The sequence below is a fragment of the Mandrillus leucophaeus genome, unplaced genomic scaffold, assembly GCF_000951045.1.
Source record: "Mandrillus leucophaeus isolate KB7577 unplaced genomic scaffold, Mleu.le_1.0 Scaffold107, whole genome shotgun sequence".
Taxonomy (NCBI): domain Eukaryota; kingdom Metazoa; phylum Chordata; class Mammalia; order Primates; family Cercopithecidae; genus Mandrillus; species Mandrillus leucophaeus.
This window is the reverse complement of record NW_012098876.1, coordinates 2,194,259-2,213,508: the sequence shown is the minus strand read 5'-3', so window position 1 is coordinate 2,213,508 and position 19,250 is coordinate 2,194,259. Positions and strand designations below refer to the sequence as shown.

The 19,250-nt window shown below is 38.8% G+C and overlaps 1 protein-coding gene across 1 annotated transcript in view; it reads right to left on the bottom strand.

The window, feature by feature from the left end:
• The window catches only part of GADL1 (glutamate decarboxylase-like 1), a 140,035-nt gene extending 122,046 nt beyond the window's left edge, over positions 1-17,989 (bottom strand). The window contains exons 1-7 of the mRNA XM_011985459.1: positions 17,837-17,989; positions 13,314-13,440; positions 10,994-11,084; positions 7,150-7,256; positions 6,306-6,421; positions 752-831; positions 575-629 (exon numbers count right to left, since the gene is read on the bottom strand). Of these exons, the coding sequence (XP_011840849.1) occupies positions 575-629; positions 752-831; positions 6,306-6,421; positions 7,150-7,256; positions 10,994-11,084; positions 13,314-13,440; positions 17,837-17,989 (729 nt within the window). The remainder of the gene's footprint in view (positions 1-574; positions 630-751; positions 832-6,305; positions 6,422-7,149; positions 7,257-10,993; positions 11,085-13,313; positions 13,441-17,836) is intronic.
• Between the last annotated feature and the right edge of the window lie 1,261 nt (positions 17,990-19,250).

Sequence of the window (19,250 nt, the reverse complement as noted above, 5' to 3'; positions counted from 1 at the left end):
TTGCTTTCTCCAATATTTCAGTTTTAATATGTTCTAGCAGCTAAGGAAGAAAGGACGTTCTGCCACTGAACTACTAGATACAGACCCAACAGGGGGGTGATAGTAATAGATGGGTTTTTGGGTTGGAAGCAACCTGGGAGAATAGGTTGGTCAAGAAATCAGGAATCACCCTGAATGCAGCCCAGAGAAAATCGGTTTGTCCTGCAGATTTCTCAGAGGGAGGAGTTATAAGGAGAGGAGATGCTGGGGCCCTGCTGGAGAGACTGGGTTCATCCTTAGAGTTTCTTCTAGCCAGGAATCCTGAATATGGGTAATTTCATTGTTTTAATAGGCTCCAGCTACCTGGGAACATGAATATCCGGGAAACTCCACAGAACATGGAGAGCCAAGCACTTGGAAATAGAACATCTGTAAATGAGTTTTCCTATTTTAATTCCAACATGCTCTCTTCTCTCTCCCACACACAGAAATGGCTTTGGCTGTTTGCATTCTCTCCTTGCTATTCTGTCTCTCTCATAAGCGCGCGCGTGCGCACACACACGTTATCTCTCCCTCTTGCTTTCTCCCCTCTCACCTCTTTTCTGGCTTGCCAGACTTGCTTCTCCAGTTCCTCCGGTATCATTTTACCTCTAAGGGACAAAGATTTGAGACTTTCAGTTATGTTTTGTAGTTAACAGACAATGATACTGCTTTATAAACCGTATGAATTTTTCCCTCCACCCACCAGGCTTCCGGATCCTGTCCCCATTACCTTCCATCTGTTTCCACAAAGCAAACATTCTCAGTGCCAATCCCAAGAAAAGAGGCTGCCTTCTTCATGGAGTAATGACACTGAATTAAAAGGGACAGTGGGGAACGGAGAGACATGAATACATGGCACAAAAAAAGCATTGCTTATTATCAGAGGCAGATGAAAGTCAGTATGGCTGAGCATAGTCTTTGGGACATCATTGCATAAAAAAGAAATTTAATTGAGCTCCTTAGCATAGTGGTTGAGAACATTCACTTTGGGGTCAGAGAAACCAAGATTTAATGTCAAGTATTCCAGTTACAGCTATGGAATCTTGAACAAATAATATACACTCTCCAAGCCTCAATTTCCTAATCTTTAAAGGGATCATGCCAATAATGCCTACTCCATCTGCTTGTGATAAGTGGGTTAATAATATATGTAAAGGGCTGAGCACAGAGCCTGGCACATGGAACAAACCAGGACACTGGAGGCTGTTGTTTTCCATCCCATTGAGAAAAGTAAAGTTTCTCCTGATGCTACCCCTAAGACTTAGTATTAATGGAAATTTAGAATCTAGTCCACTGCTGACTTGAAACCCTCTAAGGAGGGGGCATGACTCTATCTCAAAGATTGCAATCACAGGCTAGAGAGGAATTTAATTATTTCTTAGAGCAAACAATGAGTTATAGGTGCTGATCAGACACTTGACCAATCTGGTTTAATACTGAACACAAGACTGAAATTAAACACACAAGAATGTGGCTAAAATCATAAGAACGAGAGTACTAATACACAAACCTACTCAGCTATGGCATGAGTGAGGCTAATAGGTGAATATGGAATTAAGTCTGGTCTATTTCATATTGATAAATAGTAGTGTGTGCTTTACATTATTGGGCCTTCTCTATACTACATGAAGCCCATAAAATAATTAGCATGCAAACAATGAATATGTCGCTTTTCATACATTAGTGAGGACAGGTGGTCAATTAATTCTTTTTCATCCCAGAAAAATGAGGGTGCTAAAGGACATCATTGTACCAAAGAAAATCTTAGTAATTTGTAGGTATGAATACATTAAAAGAGTAGTCATGCCTTCACACTTCACTTGATATATTCCCTCAAATGTGGTAATTTTTTCCTTCTTTTGTCAAGAGAGTTTTATTGGGAGCTCTTTTTTTAACTCTGTAAAAATAAATGCAGAAGTAACATCAGGAACAATGAAACCATTCTAAATAATTAATTTCCAAATATCAAATAGGACATGTCCAAAATGCCTATAGGATGCTTTTATTTCAGGTTGTTACAAGACCATATGCATACTGAAGAGTAATGATGTACATGAAAGTGTAATTAATTCTCTACTTGCTCCACCAGCCTATGCTGATTGGCGGTAACCTGCCTGCCATAGCTAAGGTGACATAGCTTGGGTGAGTTATTTCTCACCAGAGAGTTGGGCTCTGGCAACCAAACAGCTATTGATTTCATAATGATAAATGCTAGCCTACCCCACTGATATCTACCTATAAGGAAAATCACAATGCTCTCCCCCTGAGAAATAGCAAAATACCTCCAACCAATGAATCTGCTGAATAAAAAACTTGTAATCAGAATAAGAATAGTGGAGCTCTCTTTAAGTACCTCAGTGCAAATTACAACCCAATGTCAATCTGAGATAGACAGATCAAAAAAAACTTGGCAAAACTGAAGTTTAAATATCTGAAAGCTTCAGAGAAGGAAGAGTCCTGGAAGGGGGAACAAAAGAAGGTGATGCTTCAGACATGCTGAGTAGTTTCAAGGAAAGGAAAAACCTAGAAGGCTGGAATTCAAAAGTAACAACTACATTTAGAAACAAACAGTGGCTGTTTCTATCACTGGCAAAAGATAAGTCGGTTGTTCTAAGACCCAACCTCCCCATAGGTTTCATAAATCTACAGAAGACGAAAAACCTCTCAGTGGGTGTTCCTTTCTATAAAGATAAAATGGCAAGTGCCTACATGAAAGACAGCATTGAGCAGGAGTTTTACTTTCTGGCTCCCACAAGGATTTTTTTTCTATGACCTTGAGCTGCTCAATGAACTGCTGCCTTCTCCTCAGTGTACACTGTGCCCTGGACACCTGGACTCCAATGCTGACTAATTTGATTCTCAAGTTAGCTGGTAGAGAGAATGGGGTATATAAATGTTACATTTTAGAGAATGAAGAAAAAGAGTTTCCAGGGGATGTCTCTAAGAACACACAGCTGGTTTAATTCCCAAAGAGGCCAGAACCAGAAGCCAGATAGACTGAACCCAGACTCATGCTCTGCAAGATGTACTACGAAGCACCTGCTTGCCTGTGGAGAAGACCTGCAATCACATCCCATCGCAACTCAACCTCTAGCTCTCACTCAGCGATCAGGAGGAAGTGAAGGAGGCACCTTAGGGTGCACAATTTAGAGGCATGACCCTGAGACACACCCTAGATACCTACCTCACTTGCCTCTCCCAGCCCAAGCCCTGCTAGAGAGGAGCTAGGCCATTGATTACTGGCCTGGGAGGTAAGAGTTTCTTTTTCACCCTCACTTTTTAGTGGCAAATCATGATCACTACTTTATGCTAATTCCAGAAGTGATCTGAAATATACAGGAACTTTACAAACCTGGGATTTCTATACACCCATGGAATTTATATCAAAGTGCAAACCAAGTCATAGATTTATTACTTTTATTTCTCCAAAAGTTCCCTTCTCTTAGATTCCCATTTAGCACTAGAGAGGCAACCTTGGATATACTGACAGTGCAGAGGTTTTTGTCGTGATCTTGCAGGTCTCTATCAATGGTAGAATTACAATAAAAGCCTAACGCATGCAAAAACACCTTTAGTGGTGGGTACATATATTCTGCACTTGATGGTGCAAGATAGAGATGGAGTAATTTGGGGTAGCACAAAAACTGGAAAAGATCACCTACTAGAACAGTACTGGGCCATGGACCAAACCCCTAAAAGGAAATAAGGGAGATATAGCAAAAAGACTAACGCAGAGTTTAAGACTGTTTAGTAAACACAACCTTCTTTAATTCTTTAATGAAATAGATTGATTTGTTGTAATAAGTAGTAAAGGCAGTCAATAAAATATGAATTAAAATAGTGCAAATGCTATAACTTGACTCTTTGAGAGAGCAGGGAAAGGAATGAGCTGCAAAGTAGTGTTTCAACCAATGGAGTGAAAATATAAATTCCAGGCTACAGTGTGCTCGAAGTGATGTAATTTTTCTGTGGAATTCACACCTAGTTCTTGGTTTTTCTGGCTCCAACTTCTGCTGGCATGTTAGCCAAGGCATATATTTTGCCTCTATTTGGAAAATTTTTGAAAACCACTTAGTTCTGGTTTCACACCCACATAAGGTTTCACTTTTTTTTCACTCCCAATTCACAAGCCCCACCTGTTACTGATCTTTCCCAGGCATCATCTTTATTCTAGGCTTCCATATAATATCTTTCCCCTTTCCATGGTAATTATTCCAGAAGAACTCCAGCAAGCTTTAAACCAAATAAAGAATAAAAAAGGCAAAAGTAAAAAACCTGAGCTGATAACCAGGGAGCCATGTAATCAGCTTTCCCACGCTTGGAAATAGCAGTTTGAATGCAGAAGAGACTCTGCATTTATGATCCACTGGGGTCCCTCACATTGAAATATCCAGGGCTGAAGCATGAAGAAGGAAACTCTATTCCATAATAATCCCAAATAATCAGGTACTTTTTTTTCCAGCTGTCCATATTACCAAACGTTCTTTTGGTACAGAAAGAATGTCTTATGAACAAGAGCCTCGAATGGCTGAGTTAAGAATCTCAGGCTAGATGATTCCTCCCAGTTGCCTCCCATCACTCAACTCCCACTTTGCACTTAGTGCTGAAAGAACCAGAGCAAAGCTCAGGGCAAGAGGAAAACATGAGAGTGGTCATATTTTCTCCTACTGAGGAGAAATTAGTGCACAATTGGTCCTTTTGCAATAAGAATCTAACTTTTGTATTTAGAAGAAAATGATAGATATAGGAAAGCCCAGCTGGAAATCACAAACACTCAGTTTTTTATTTTGCCCACTTCATGTTAGTGACAGGATACCTGGTATTACCTCAGAAGCTAAGAAGCAAACTCATTCTGCCAAGAACCTGGGTGATGAAGCAGTGGTAGAATAGACAGAGGCATCCACTGGAGTCACACAAGAACAGGAAAGGGAAAAAGTCTCTTCCATATAAAGGATGCACTTAAGCTGTGCCATCTACTTCTGCCCACCTTGTTGTAGCTGGATCATTCTCCTAGTAACAATTATATTTAATATTTAAAAAAATCTATTATGTCCCAGATGCTACTTGACATGTAATTACTCATTTAACATTTGCCAAAACTCACTAATCAGCAACTACCGCGTGGTTGCTGGATTGTTCTAGTGGTTCCAGTGGTACTCTGTTCCATGTATTCAAATCCTCTGCCTGGTGACTTTACGGCAAGTCTCCCCATGAGGTGGGGTCTTTCTTCCCACATCTTGGATCTGGGCTCACAGATGGGACTTTGCCAAGAAAACGAGGCAGAAGTAACAATGGCCAGTTCTGAGGCTAAGACTCAAGAGACCTGATGTGTTGCCATGCCCTTTTACACCTGCACCATTGCCATGAGGACACACCTAGACTGACCTGGAGAATGAGAGACATATGGAGCAGAGAGGCATCGCTGGAATCATCCAGGCTGAGCCAGTCATAGATGGGCCATCAGTCAGCCAACCCCTAGACGTGGAAGGGGGCCTAGCCAAGAGCAGCAAATTTGCCCAGCTACCTTGAGACTTACAAGAGATAATATACAGTTATGGAATGATAACTGTATATTTGGGGTGATTTGTTGGTTATAAGAGCTAAACGATAAACTTATTTTTACAAATTTAGGAAACTGAGGCTCAGAGAAATTAACTCACTCAAGGTTACTCAGATAGTAAGTGGCAGAGGCAGGGACTGAATCCAGGCAGCCTAACTCAAAGCCAATGCACTTATCCACCATCTGACCTCCTAGTTGAGTAGAGAGTAAAATAGAAGAGATTGAGAACTGTGGCAAAATCTCTCTCTCTCTCTCTGTGTGTGTGTGTGTGTGTGTGTGTGTGTGTGTTTTCGTTGTTACTGTATATCTTCCTTTTCCCTGGAAAAGTAAGATACACATCCCTTATATTAGCCAATCAAAGCAATCATTTTACAAGGAAATGTGAGTAGAAGACATAGCTGAGATCCATAGTGTTCATCTAAATACTGACAAATAAGACACTCAAAAAAAAGAGATTCACAGAGATAGCACTTTCAAATTAAATATTCTTTTCTTAAAATATTTTTACAGACTATACACTTTAAATAAAGGTAATTACACACAATTGGACCAAGCGTTACAACATCAAACTCCTTAGAATTTACTTTGGAATGAAATACTATGTTATACTGCAGCATATCAGTCACATGGGTATAGGACAAAATCGCATCAGGAGTCCTCAAACAAGCCCTCTTAAATGTACATTCTCAGAAAATCTATATTCAACACAAAAAATAATTTTTACCTCTGCAGATGTGAAAAGGATTAATCTTGGCGAACCAGACAGCCCCTTTTCCTTAATATCAGGACAATATTTGTATCTAGCTAAATTCATTGCATACATATTGGACACTGAGCCACCTGCAAAAACAAAATTAAAATGGCATATTTGTAGCATGAAGTTATAGCTCATAAAATGCTGAATACAGTGGAAAGCATGGATGGCCATGGCTGCGCTAGTCTAATGAAAAATCACTGTGAAAAGCACATGAGCAGCGACCTCCCTGCTCCCACTACTCTGAAGATTTTATTGCATACCCTATTCTCTAATTCCAGAACTTTTATTCTTAGAAAAAAAGATAAATTTTGGTGTATTTTCATGACAGGGTTTTTTTCAAATCAAAAGTCTCAATCTGTCAGCTCTGGACTTAGAGTCAGTACCTAGGTCTCCATAGTTAATATTCTTTCTGTCACCTAATCAATAAAATTGAAATAATATTTGTTGGTCTCTGGCTCCAAAAAAGGACTACAGGATAAACAAATGTAATTCAGAAATCTTCTCAAGTAAAATTTGATTTTAAAATTTAGAGGACTTATAACCTTTCCAAACTTCCAGCAACTGATCAATTCATTTGTTAGATATGAATCCTAAATTGTAGGCATCTCATTCATGAAGTATGTATGTCACTTATTTAGCATTAATACAAAATGTGATCACTCTGGAGAAAGGCATAAGCTAGATTCTTAGCAAGTAGAATTATTAATATCCAACTTTTTGTCATGTATAAATCTGCAAGGAGTTGTTCCTCATATAGGTAAATTTTTGTGTTTGTATTGGAAGATTGATATCAATAACTAATTGTACTCACCTGGGTTAAATATTCCATCCCCTTCTTTCCAGCCAATAAATTCAATCATTTTCTTCAGAACCGCTTCTTCCACTAACAGAAACACTGGGGACACCTCATACGTATAACTAGATGGATATAAAAAACACTTCACTTCTATGACTAGAGTCAAAACATTCCTTTGGTGTCCCAAGAAATGCACACAGAGTTCTATTAAACCAAGTGGCTGCTGAAGTGTAGGCAGTCTTTGGAAATTTATCCATTGAAAATAGAGAATTACTCCATTAGTGACAGCACTAGTCATGGTTAGATAAGTGCCAATAGCTTGTGGCCTTAGGGATCTGCAAGCTGCTGCAGCAGTATTACTTTCTAGAAAAACCTCAATTCCATGAGGAGAGATAAAGGCAATGCATTTGCATCCTATGTATTAGCCATGAGCAGTGGCCATTTCACTCTTTGGATGCTTGGAATACTGACTTGGATGCTGTTGATGGTCAAAGAAAATTCATTGTCATGGTAACCAGGTTTTATCAGATTACTACCGTGAGTACGCTAACAGTCCCCTCTAGATATTCTAAGTGGAGACTACTCCACCTGAACCAGGGTTTCCGCTACACTCTCTGTCTGTATAAATGAGGAGTGTTCTGTGAGACATCTCTTATGTGATAATTTTACTGCAAAGCACTACCCAAATCCCTTGTCAGTGTAGGATTTGTTGCTTGGGCTGGAATGCTGTTGTCTCAGAGCATTGCTGTTTTAGCCCCTTTAGAGATTGCCTTAGCTGCAGGGAGCTACCTCCTCCAGGGTCACACCCCTTCTTGTGATGGTCTACACCAGATGACTGCTGGAGATGTAAAGGCCTGGCTGTCTGGGCCCAACTGCAGACCACTCCTGAAGGGCCACTGTAGTTCCAGAGATCTCCAAGCATCAGCCAAGATTGCCATGGAGGCTGCAGGGCAACTTGCCTCCTATCCCTGCCCTTTCTTGCATCCTCCTCCTCCTCCTCAGGTCACTCATGTTGATCCCAAGGGTACTCCTTAATAAACATCCCACTCACTAAACACCATCTAGAGCAGCATTCCTGGGAACCTACATTGCAACAGTCACCATGCCTTGTTTGGTAGTGTTTGAGTATTTTCTCTCTCTCCAGACAACTTGAGGGTGACTACATATCTATGATCTCCTTCTCAATTAAGGGATTACATTAAATTGTATCTGAATAAATGTGTACTCTAAATGTGTAAGCAGACACATTTAGATTTATAGTCACAGAATTTAATGCAATTATTTTAACATCTGGAAAGGAAAACTTTAGGATTGAGGCCTAAAAGTTGGTCATCTATGTATCACCTACTATTTATCACCTACATATGTGTCAAGAACTCTACAGACATTATGCCATTTTACAAATATAGATTCGGCCGGGTGAGGTGGCTCACACCTGTAATCCCAGCACTTTGGGAGTCTGAGATGGGTGGATCATGAGGTCAGGAGTTCAAGACCAGCCTGGTCAAGATGGTGAAACCCCATCTCTACTAAAACTACAAAAATTAGCGCCACATGGTGGCGGGGGCCTGTAATCCCAGGTACTCAGGAGACTGAGGCAGATAATCATTGGAACCTGGGAGGCAGAGGTTGCAGTAAGCCGAGATTGTGCCACTGCACTCCAGTCTGGGCAACAGAGCAAGACTGTCTCAAAAAAAAAAAAAAATTCTGTTTTTCAACCATGTTATGAAACCAGTGTACATACATCAAAAGTGTGGGAAAAAAACATATATATTTATGTGAACCTACAAATATATATAAAATAGTTATTCACTTTTTCATAATAAAAGTATTAAGCCTGTCTTTGAAAACTGGCTCAACTGTAAACCTAGGAATCAGCCTGGAGGTGGAGGGGAAGACAAGATAGAACACACTCGTGGGCTGGCATATTTTGAGTGGATGGTTTAGCTTAGCAGCAATTTAACACTTCTTTAATCTGAAATATTTAGAGATTTTTGAACTTAGATGAAGAGTTAGAAAACCTGGCATATACAAGAAAAAGATTGAGAAAGGTATGTAATTTTACTGTCTCTTCTGACTTACCCTCACTGTGTAACTAATTGTAACCTGGTATCTGCTCTCATCTCTCCAACAAAACATCCCTAAAGTTGCCAGTGACGTCCATGTAGCTGATCCAGTGGACGCTGTTTAGGCTCTTAGTTGAATATTCAACAACATGTGACACTAGGCACACTCTCCTCATGGCTGCCACAGCTAGCCTTTTAGTTTTTTCTTTCTATTCTCGCCATTGTAAGCTGACCCTGTTCTTCCTAACCATTAAATGTTAGATGTCCTCAACGCCCAGTCTTGAGCCCTCTTCTCTCCCCACTCTATACTCTGTCCCCTGGGCAGTGGTTCTTTATCTTGGCTTCCCATTGAAATCATTTGTTGAACTTTGTAAATATATCAATGCATGGGGCACAGCCACAGAAATTCAGATTTAATTGGCCTAGGTTGGCACCCAGGTATCAATACATTTTTATAAAATTCTCAAGTGGTTCTCATGAATAGTCAGGGTGTTGAATCACTGACATAGAAAATCTCATCCACGTCCACCATTTCAATTACCATCATTTCACTGATAATTCTTAAATTTATACCTTTCATATAGACAACAGAATTCCAGGCCCATATATTTCTCAGCTTAGTTCCTATGTATTCTTGGGTATTTTAAAGTCACTGCAAACTCAAATGCCCACAACTGAAAAGGATTGCTTGCTCTTGCCTCCTTCACCATATACCTGAAAACCAGTTCCCTCTCCCTGTGCTTCTTATTTCTATGAATGATATGACCATGTACCCAGCTATGAAAGCCAGAAACCCAGCCATTGTCCCAGAAACCTTCTCCGTCCTACCATTATTTCCAAGATGTGTATCCAGTCCTTTCTGTTTTATTTTCTGAACTCATTCTTTCCCGCTCTATTCCTACCTCTTCAAGTCCAAGCTACTTTCCTCTCTCACTTGACTAAGTAATGCCCTCCTAACGGGTCCTCTCCAACCTATTTATACTTTTAGAGATATTTTCAATAAGCAAATGGCACCTAGTGATTTAGAAACCCTCAATGGCTTTTTGTTAAATTTAGAATGACTCATAAACATGGTCACCTGCGCCCTGTATGTCTGGCTCCTGTCTTTCTCTCTCTCTCTCTAGTCTTATTCTCCACTACAGTCCTTGTAACTCTCTCAGCTATACCCACACTGACCTTCCAGTTCATAGAGAATGGCATGCTGTGTCCTACCACAGAGCCTTTATACACATCATTCTGTCTATTTAGAACTCATCCCTCACCGTATTACCTAATAACACTTATTCTTCAGTGCCGACTGTCACCTCTGCAGAGCACACTTTCCTGAGCTTCCAACTAGGAAGAATTGCCCCATTCATATTAATACTTAGAATACTTTGTACTTTTCCTTCAGATGAGAGTTTGGATTTTATATGAATTTTTGTGGACCACTTCGATTAGCATTTTTATACCAGATATTATGCTCCATGAGGGCAGAGTCAAGGTTTATTTATGTTCAATATGTCTCTCCATCACTTAGCACAGAAAATGGCTTTTCATGCAGGAACAAATAAAAAATTGCCCAATCAATTTTCTCATCTGTTAAGTGGAGATAATAACTGCCCTTTCCATCTCACGGTACCACTATTTAAATCAAACAACTATTTGAATCTGATAAGTATCATAAAACTATTCCATTATTTGCGATGGCATTATGCAAAAGAAACCATTAAATAGAAAATTTTGAAATAAAATTTCATCTAAAAAGTCTCTAATCCACATTTGGTGTAAAATTTCTATAGCATGGCACTTACACACTTGGATTCAATGCTTCAGTCATAAATCGGGCCACCAAGGAGTAGTAATCAAGTCCAGCATACAATTGGTTGAAAAATCTTGGGTGGTCTGCAAATTTAAAACAGAGTATTCATCTATGCAGCAATTAAAAAAAAAAAAACTGATACAGCATTAACATAAATGAATCTTTCAGAAAATGAAAGCAGACACACAAAGAATTATATATAACATAATTCCATTGATACGGCATTCAAAATCAACAAAGCTAAGGAGATGGTGGTTAGAATTGTAGGTACTTTGTGGAAAGAATTATGGATTGGGAAGGGACTTCAGAGAGCCTCTGGAGTGCTAGAATTGGTCTATATCTAGATCCAGGTGACGGCTTCATATGCACAGCTATGTACAAATTCATCACGCCAAGCAATTATGATTTGTGCATTTTACTGAATATAAATTATACCCCATTTTAATAAAAATCCAAAACAGGATCATGTACAAGGAAGAACATGTTGAAGACTCATCTCAGAGCCCTTTCTGCTGATCAGTGTTTCTAAGTAAAATCTGAGTTGTCTTTTAAGAGCTTTGATTTACTTGCTCCTCTTTTTTACAACCCAGACCCAAGCCAGAACCCTTTAAATAATTATTTGAACACTGTTTGTCCAAGGATCACAGAGTACTGCCTTTTTTTCTGAAAATATCAATATTAACTTCTCACTTCATATACATTTCACTTACAACAGAGTTCACCCCAGGCTATGGCACTGAGCAGCCTTTTCATTTTTCAGATTGTACCCATGCGACTGGCGGTATGTAGATGGAGTAAGATGTGACTCACTATGCGGCTTATGTACACTTCTGATTCAATTTGCTTCAAATGCAATTGCCTTTAAGAGACAAACATCTTGTTCCAGTTTTAATTTTTTCCCCTCCTATAAAAGGTCTCATAAAGGTTCTTGGCTTTATACCATGTGAATAATCACACCATACACCCGGCTAACTGGCTTGACATTCTCAATCACAGGAAGCTCAGCATGACAGAATAAATAGACAGGAGGTCTATTTCTACATTTGAGTATTTGGGAATCATTTAATTTGGTGACCTCTCATTACAACTTACAGCATCTGGCTTTAATTTATTTTAGTTTTTTTTTTCTCTTTAAACTAGGGGTTCAATAAAAAACAAGTCTCAAAAGAAAATGTCTTTTCAGCTTAAACGTGGAAAACTTCCTCTGATCTGGCAAAAAAAAGGAAAACAAACAGGCACTGCTACAAGTAATTTTAATAAGTTTTTTTTAGTTCTGTGTTAATTTATGGTTGATTTCCATGGTAACATGGAAAATATCCAGTAAACTGAAAAATCTACTGCATTAAATGTCATTCTACACTTTTGACATGCACTGTAATAATAAGATACATATCTCTGCTTTTGAAATGCTAACTGGGTTTTTGATACATACAGTAGACTTTCCCAAGGGAATATACTCCAATTATTTTTAGCCAGAATTTTATTATGTTCTTTCCACTAAATTTTAGTCCAGTGTCAGAATTTACAAACTAATGCCTGTATGGTCTTAAGCACTGGATTACCTTTACATTACACTGAGAAATATTTCAGAAGATTATTCTCCCATTTTTGAAACTTGTTCACTGGATGAACAGGATATTAACAGGTAAGTTGGAATGCGCCTCAGTGTAAGACTGACGTCCTATCACTGCATGTAGAAAGTTCACAGTTATGACATCACTGTGAAATAATCTCATCAAAAACTTGGAATGTATACGTTTGTCTTATATCCATCTAAGGGCTTTTATTTTTTATTTTTATTTTTTGATACTGCCAGATTTGATCAAATAGTTTGGCAGTTACCAACTGCTAAGAGTTAATCAGTGTCTTCCAAATCTATTTCTGTTTATATTAAAGATACCTTTTGAACACGTTTTTTTGCATACTCTGGGCCATCAAGACTTAAAATCCCTTAACGAATATATATAATTAAAATACTATTTGCCACTTTGGTCTAACATAAGAAATAAGTAACAGTGATAATATGTGATCTCGATTACAAATAGTACGTGGGGGTTGGCAAGGAGAAGAGGATATTTACATACAAACACTAACATCAACAGTTTTCCTATCAACTTATCTTTGGCCTTCGCAGTGGATCTGGATTAGGAATTAAAGGGACCATTGCAAAAACGTCAGAACCACTAATTTTTTAATCCAGATTTCTCATTCCATAACTATCGCTATACTCAGCTTTCAGAGGTAAATAAATGCTTTACAAACATAAGAACTTGTCAGAGGTACAGATCAAGGAAGTAAATTAAAGTTCTTACTAGTTTTGACGCTGTAGCGTATGACATCCCGACAGAGTTCCAATAGTCTATGGGGTGGCTCGCCTGAGTCTCTCATCTCCAAATCAAGAAGCTGTTTCAGTTGCTCAGGAGGCCTCCATTCACACACCTGGAGATTCAACCACAACCCAAATTGAGTATCCACCATAGCCAGGTATTGAGAGGATGTTAGAAACATGGACTCTACCATTACAACGTCTGGGCACTGGGAGATTTAAACATGCAACTATAGTTCAGACGAAAAGAACTATGACAGTAATGTAGATGTTGATGGTACCGATGAGGGGTGCCATCTTAGATTTGCAAGGTTAAGGCTGATTTCTTAGAGACATTGATATCTAACTTGTTACGTAGAATAAGAGTAGAGTGAACCAAGTAAAGTTTAGGGAGGTTCTAGATGGAAGTGACAGAAGTAACAGACCAAAAGTAAAATTAAAAAACATAAAAAATTCGGATCCTATGGCACATCTGAAAAATCAAGTACATTTGGTTTGGTTAGAACATGGATTTTTGAGAAACGGAGAGGAAATAAATAAAACAGGAATGCTGAAGTAGTTTTCTCTGCGTTGTACCCTTCCCTATGCAGTCTGCTATCAACCTTGCAGCCAGAATGATCCTCCTAAACTTAAGCCATGGCCATTCCTCTACTCAAATACATCTGATGGCTCCCTATTTCTTTCAGAGTAAAACCTGAGGTCCTTACAAAGACATAAAATGATCCTTTATGATCTGCTTCTCCTGATTTCATTTTTTCTCTAGTCTCATCTGGGAGTACTTTCCTTCTGGCCGACTCTGCTCCTGCCACCCTGACCTCCTTGCTGCTCTTAACTGCATGAGGGATGTTCCCATACTGGGGTCTCTGCACTGTCTGTGCCCTCTGCCTAGAATGTTTTTCAAAATATCCTCATAACCAAATCTCTCACTTATTTCAAAGCTTAAATCAGAAGTCACCTTCTCAACAGCAATCCTGCCTCCCTTACCCAAAATTAAAATCTAACCATTACCTCTATCAATCCCCTTTAACCTTTCCTACTCTTCCTTTTTACAAAGCACTTATCACCCTCTAATATACTGTTATTTACTGTATCCTACATAATCTCCATACAAGTAGATCTTTTTGCTCACTGATCCCAACTGACTACCACAGAGTCTGCACGTAATAGTGCTCCATAAAGATGTGTTGAATAAATGAATGAATAAACAGAGATGAACAAGGCTCAGATCATAATGGACTTTATGTGACATATTTACAGAGTTTGGACTTGGCTCTAAGGAAGCCATTTAAATGTGTAGGGCAGGGGAATGAAAGAATCATATTTGTGTTTGGGGCAATAGCTTTAGTTGTTATGTGGAGATTCTAAATAAAATTTGAAATAAGAGTTTGCTGTAATAAACCAGGCAAGAGAAGGTGATGATCTGGATGAGGGTCAATGCTGTATTAAGTATGTAGTTTTTAAAGATATTTAAAATGCAGAATCACTAGAACTTTAAAATCAGTTAGATTTTGAGAGTGAGATGCATGAGCCAAGGATCATTCTGAGGTTTCCAGCTTGGACACAAGATTGGATGGCAGTAATGGGGATAGCAGGGGAAGGATCTGGTTGGGGTGGTGTGGGGATGATGAGGTGTAAGCATGTTTAGGACAAGGCACTTTCAGAATATCCAAAAGTTATATAGCAGTTGATCTGAGGCTCTTGCAAAAGATCGAGGACAGAGTTCCAGGGATATACTATGATAATATAACAGTAGATGATGTGGTGCAGAGAGAACCTACAGCAGAGAAGAGAGGAGCAGAATCTTTCTGGGCATCACCAACACTTACGAATGGACACAGGAAGAGGAGCTTGCCTGTACTATGGAGGACATGCCAGAGGGGTAGGGAGAATCCTGAGAGTTTAGTGCTACCATAACCAAGAAGAAAGAATGTTTAGGAAAGGAGATGTTCACCACTGTCAAACACTGCTAAGAAGCCGAATTAGATAAAGACTGAAGTGCTCATGGAATTTATCAACAAGGAGGTGTTCTTGGCAAGAGCAGCTTGACTTAGAGAGGTGGGGGCGGAGGCCAGATTGCTTTGAAGTGAGGATGTAGGAGGTGAAGAAATAGAAGGGAGGGAGGGAGTATAGATAATCTCTAAAAATTTTGGCTGTGGAGGGGAGGAGAGAGATAGGGAAGTAGCCAGGGAGTGAAAAGACTGGGAGGTTGGGGAAAGCAGAAGGAAATACCAAGTTGTGCAAGTAGTATGAAATTGAACTCTGATGCTATAACCATAACAGGCCAGAGGTAAATTGGAAATGCCTGAGACAATCAAAAGTAGTGACTACTGGTGCATTCAACAACATGGATGAATCTCAAATGCATTTTGTTGAGGGTGAACAGCAAGACTCAAAGGCTGCTACAATACAATTCCATCAATATGACATTCTAGAAAAGGCAAGTATCAGGGGAAGAAAATCAGTGGTTTCAGGGGCTAGAGGAAAGGAGATAATTGATTAAAGAGGGGCACAGAATAGTTGTATAACTATTCTACTAAAGATATAGAACAGTTCCATCATGTCGTAGTAATAGTTATGACTTCTGAAACTCATAGAACCACACCCCAAAGGGGTAAATTTTTCTGAATGTAAATTACAATTCAGTTTTAAAAACTGACTGATGAAGAATTTTCTACTAATGAAACTAGCAGTGATCATTGCATCAAGCTTGAGTATGTGTCTGCAGGCTACTTTTTAATGGTGCTCTGTTGGATCTCAAACAAGGTAGGTTAAGTTAGTGGTATCAAAACTTCACCTCCTTCCCTGAACTCTAACATAGCTTTCAATCCAACTTCCCGTGGTAGCCTGCACATATATTACATTGTGGTTGACTTGTGGTTCCTTCATTGACAACTTAGGATCTTAAGATCTTCCATTTCTCATCTTATTCGTCCCCTGTGTGAGCCCTTTTTTCCGGGCAAAAAATGGTCCCCGTGCTGTGTTAAATACATCTTGTCCTTTTGCAATGCTCTTTCCATTATTGACCTTCCTGCTTTCTTCCTCCAGAAATGAGGACCCTAAACCCAACCTTTCTCTTCCCCTGCCACTTGCCCTTTACATTCCACATCTGAGCTCAAAGTACCCACTCCTGAGTGAAATTCCAAAAATCTGCTCCAGTCTCAAAGCATTTCTCACATCCTTACTGGAACCCCCACTGCCTTTTCTAATGAAAACATATCCTTCCAATTAGATTATAAATTCTGTTCAGAGCCGGGCCTTTCTATTGTTTTTCTTTGTATTCTCTAGGGCTGAATATAAAGCCTTATTCATAGCTAATACTCAGTTAATATTTAATGACTGAATAAAGGCCAATAAAAAAAACCCTGCCAGAGGAACAGTGTACTCCAAAGTAAAGCAGGTCCAAAGTATTTCACAAGTACAGAGAAGACTAGAAATTATGTAATTATATATATGCTCTCTAGGCAAATACCAAACACCATCAGGATTTTGCCTTGAACATAACTTCCAAATTCATGCATCAATCCATTTTCCTATTAGTTTTCCCAAAGGCATGTTATCAAAACTTCAGAATAAATATCACCTCACATTTAAAATCTCTTAAAAATGATATTTATTTCTAACTAATATAACTAGAATAAAAATCTCTTCCTTACAACATTTGGTGATAATCTACCTCCAACGTGAAAACCAATGTGATAAAGGATAATTTGGTAATTTTAAGAGGCATATGGAGTAGTTAAGAGTGCAGATCATATCCCAGCTCTGATACTTGTGTATAATCTTGGGCAAGGTATTTCCTTTTTTGCCTGACTTTCCCAGCTCTAAAATGGGGGTAGTAAATAGTATCTGCCTTTTAGTGCTTTTGAAAGGATTAAATACATAAGGAGTAGTCCTTAGAACATAGTAAGTACTCTTAAGAGTAGATGCCATTGGCAGTGGTTCTAGTATCAATTTGAATTGAATTTGAGCCTGAATTTGAAATCTATAATCAATAATTGGTACCAGAAAGGAGTCAGGCTTAACCATCTAAGATTTCTAGGCTAAATTCAGACAAGCTCTTGATAAGGACCTTAAGATAAATTTAAAATATCGTCACATCCTTTTCTACCTTTTGCTTGATTTTCATGAGCAACATGAAGAGTGTGCACTAGAAAATGGGGAGCGAAGAGCATTAGAGAGTTGCATAAGTCAGATTACCAGGTTACTTATCTATGTTATTACCTAGGGCAGAGAGTTTCATCCCTGTGCTTCATGGCCTTATGTGATTAAGCTCTAGGGTCTCAGTCAATCTTCCCATGAATGATGACTGGCAGAGGGAGTCAACCCTTCAGGGAAAGCAGGAATTGCCTGAAGGACAGCCTACATTTTTATATCTGGACATCCTTTTGAGACAAAGGCATAGAAGAAATAAAAACTTGGCCTTCCCATTTCCCTTATATTCAGCCATACTGATTTGGGGAACATCTATCTTTCCCATTTCTGCAATTTCTTACAGGTTTTAATTTTTACCTTCTCATTGACATCTGTAGCTTTCAAAACCACCTCTTCCATTATTAGCCTACAGGCCTCTTCAACAAATTTTTCTCCAGCTTTTGCATCTGTTGTAGGGCCATTCAGCACAACCCCATCCACAAGAACAGCATTCTTCTTACTTGGAATCATCTCTTGCTGATCAACAGCTCCTGGAAGCATGCAAACAAATTGTGTTTGAGATATAATCTAATACATCACATAATGAAGCGCAGGGGACAAAATGCATCACTATCCCAGCTTCAAACGGCGTATCTTTTAATACATGAAGGCATCATTTGAGGTGTTGAGCTGATGATTTCTTATGACACACAGTGGTATGATAGAGTTAAGGAAAATTTTACAAGGAAAGCTCACAATTTATGGATTAAGTAAAGCTACCTTATTATATATGTTACTCTGTACTGGGCTGAGTTAGTCATGGAGTATATGACCCCTCATTCAGTATAATTTCAGGTCTGATGAGGAAAGGTGCCATTCACATACACCAATTTCCATGCTAGATGGTGTCTGAAGTTGGGGAAAAAAATGATTTCTGTAATTAGAGTTGGTTCACAAAGCAACTATACCCCTAAAAGAGTATATATTCATTGGCATTCCTACACATGCACGAATGATTAAGTGATTTCCCCAATCCTTTCCTCGGAGACAGCCATTACTCTACCACAGGAGAGTTTAAGATGGAGGAAGAAGAGTTAAGCATTTGGAGAAAAGGATGAGGAAAAATCACTTCAGATTTTATCTAGAATTAACACCTCCTCTATGCTGTCGGTGTCCCCTTAAAATATAAATAATACAATATAATACAATAGTTGTTTTAACTTTCAGAATCTGGTATCCTATAATTAAGGTAGCAAGCTTTTAGCTTCATTTCCTTGTACAAAGTCCTTTAGCATTTCTGAGCCCTAGGATGAAGCTTTGGGCAGAGATAAAGAAAATATCACCTGTCCTTACACAATTTGTTTTCTTTAAGGAAGAGATAATGCATTTCCAGACTGAAATAACAAATTGAATTTTATAAAGATCCATCATGTATTTGATGTATCTGAATTATGGAAGCATCTAAGAGGGATCACCGGGTCACCTTCAGCAAAGTGAATATTGAAATCTTCAAAGGCAAAGAGCTAGCTGCTTTCTTCTTGAACTGGCACACATGAATATGTTTCTCCAAATGTATGTTCCCTCTTCCTTTAGGTGTATGTAGCTGTTGGCCAATTTCTCTATGAACTAGAATACAAAGTTTACACAGAAAGTTCTATTTTCCATTCTTGCATCATCTTGTTTCGCATCAGGGAGTGTGGAGGAGCCGAAGAAATGTAAATGCAACTCATTTTACTCATTCTTGCAGTCACCTTTCAAACACATGTACAAAAAGATCTTCGTAAACATAAGC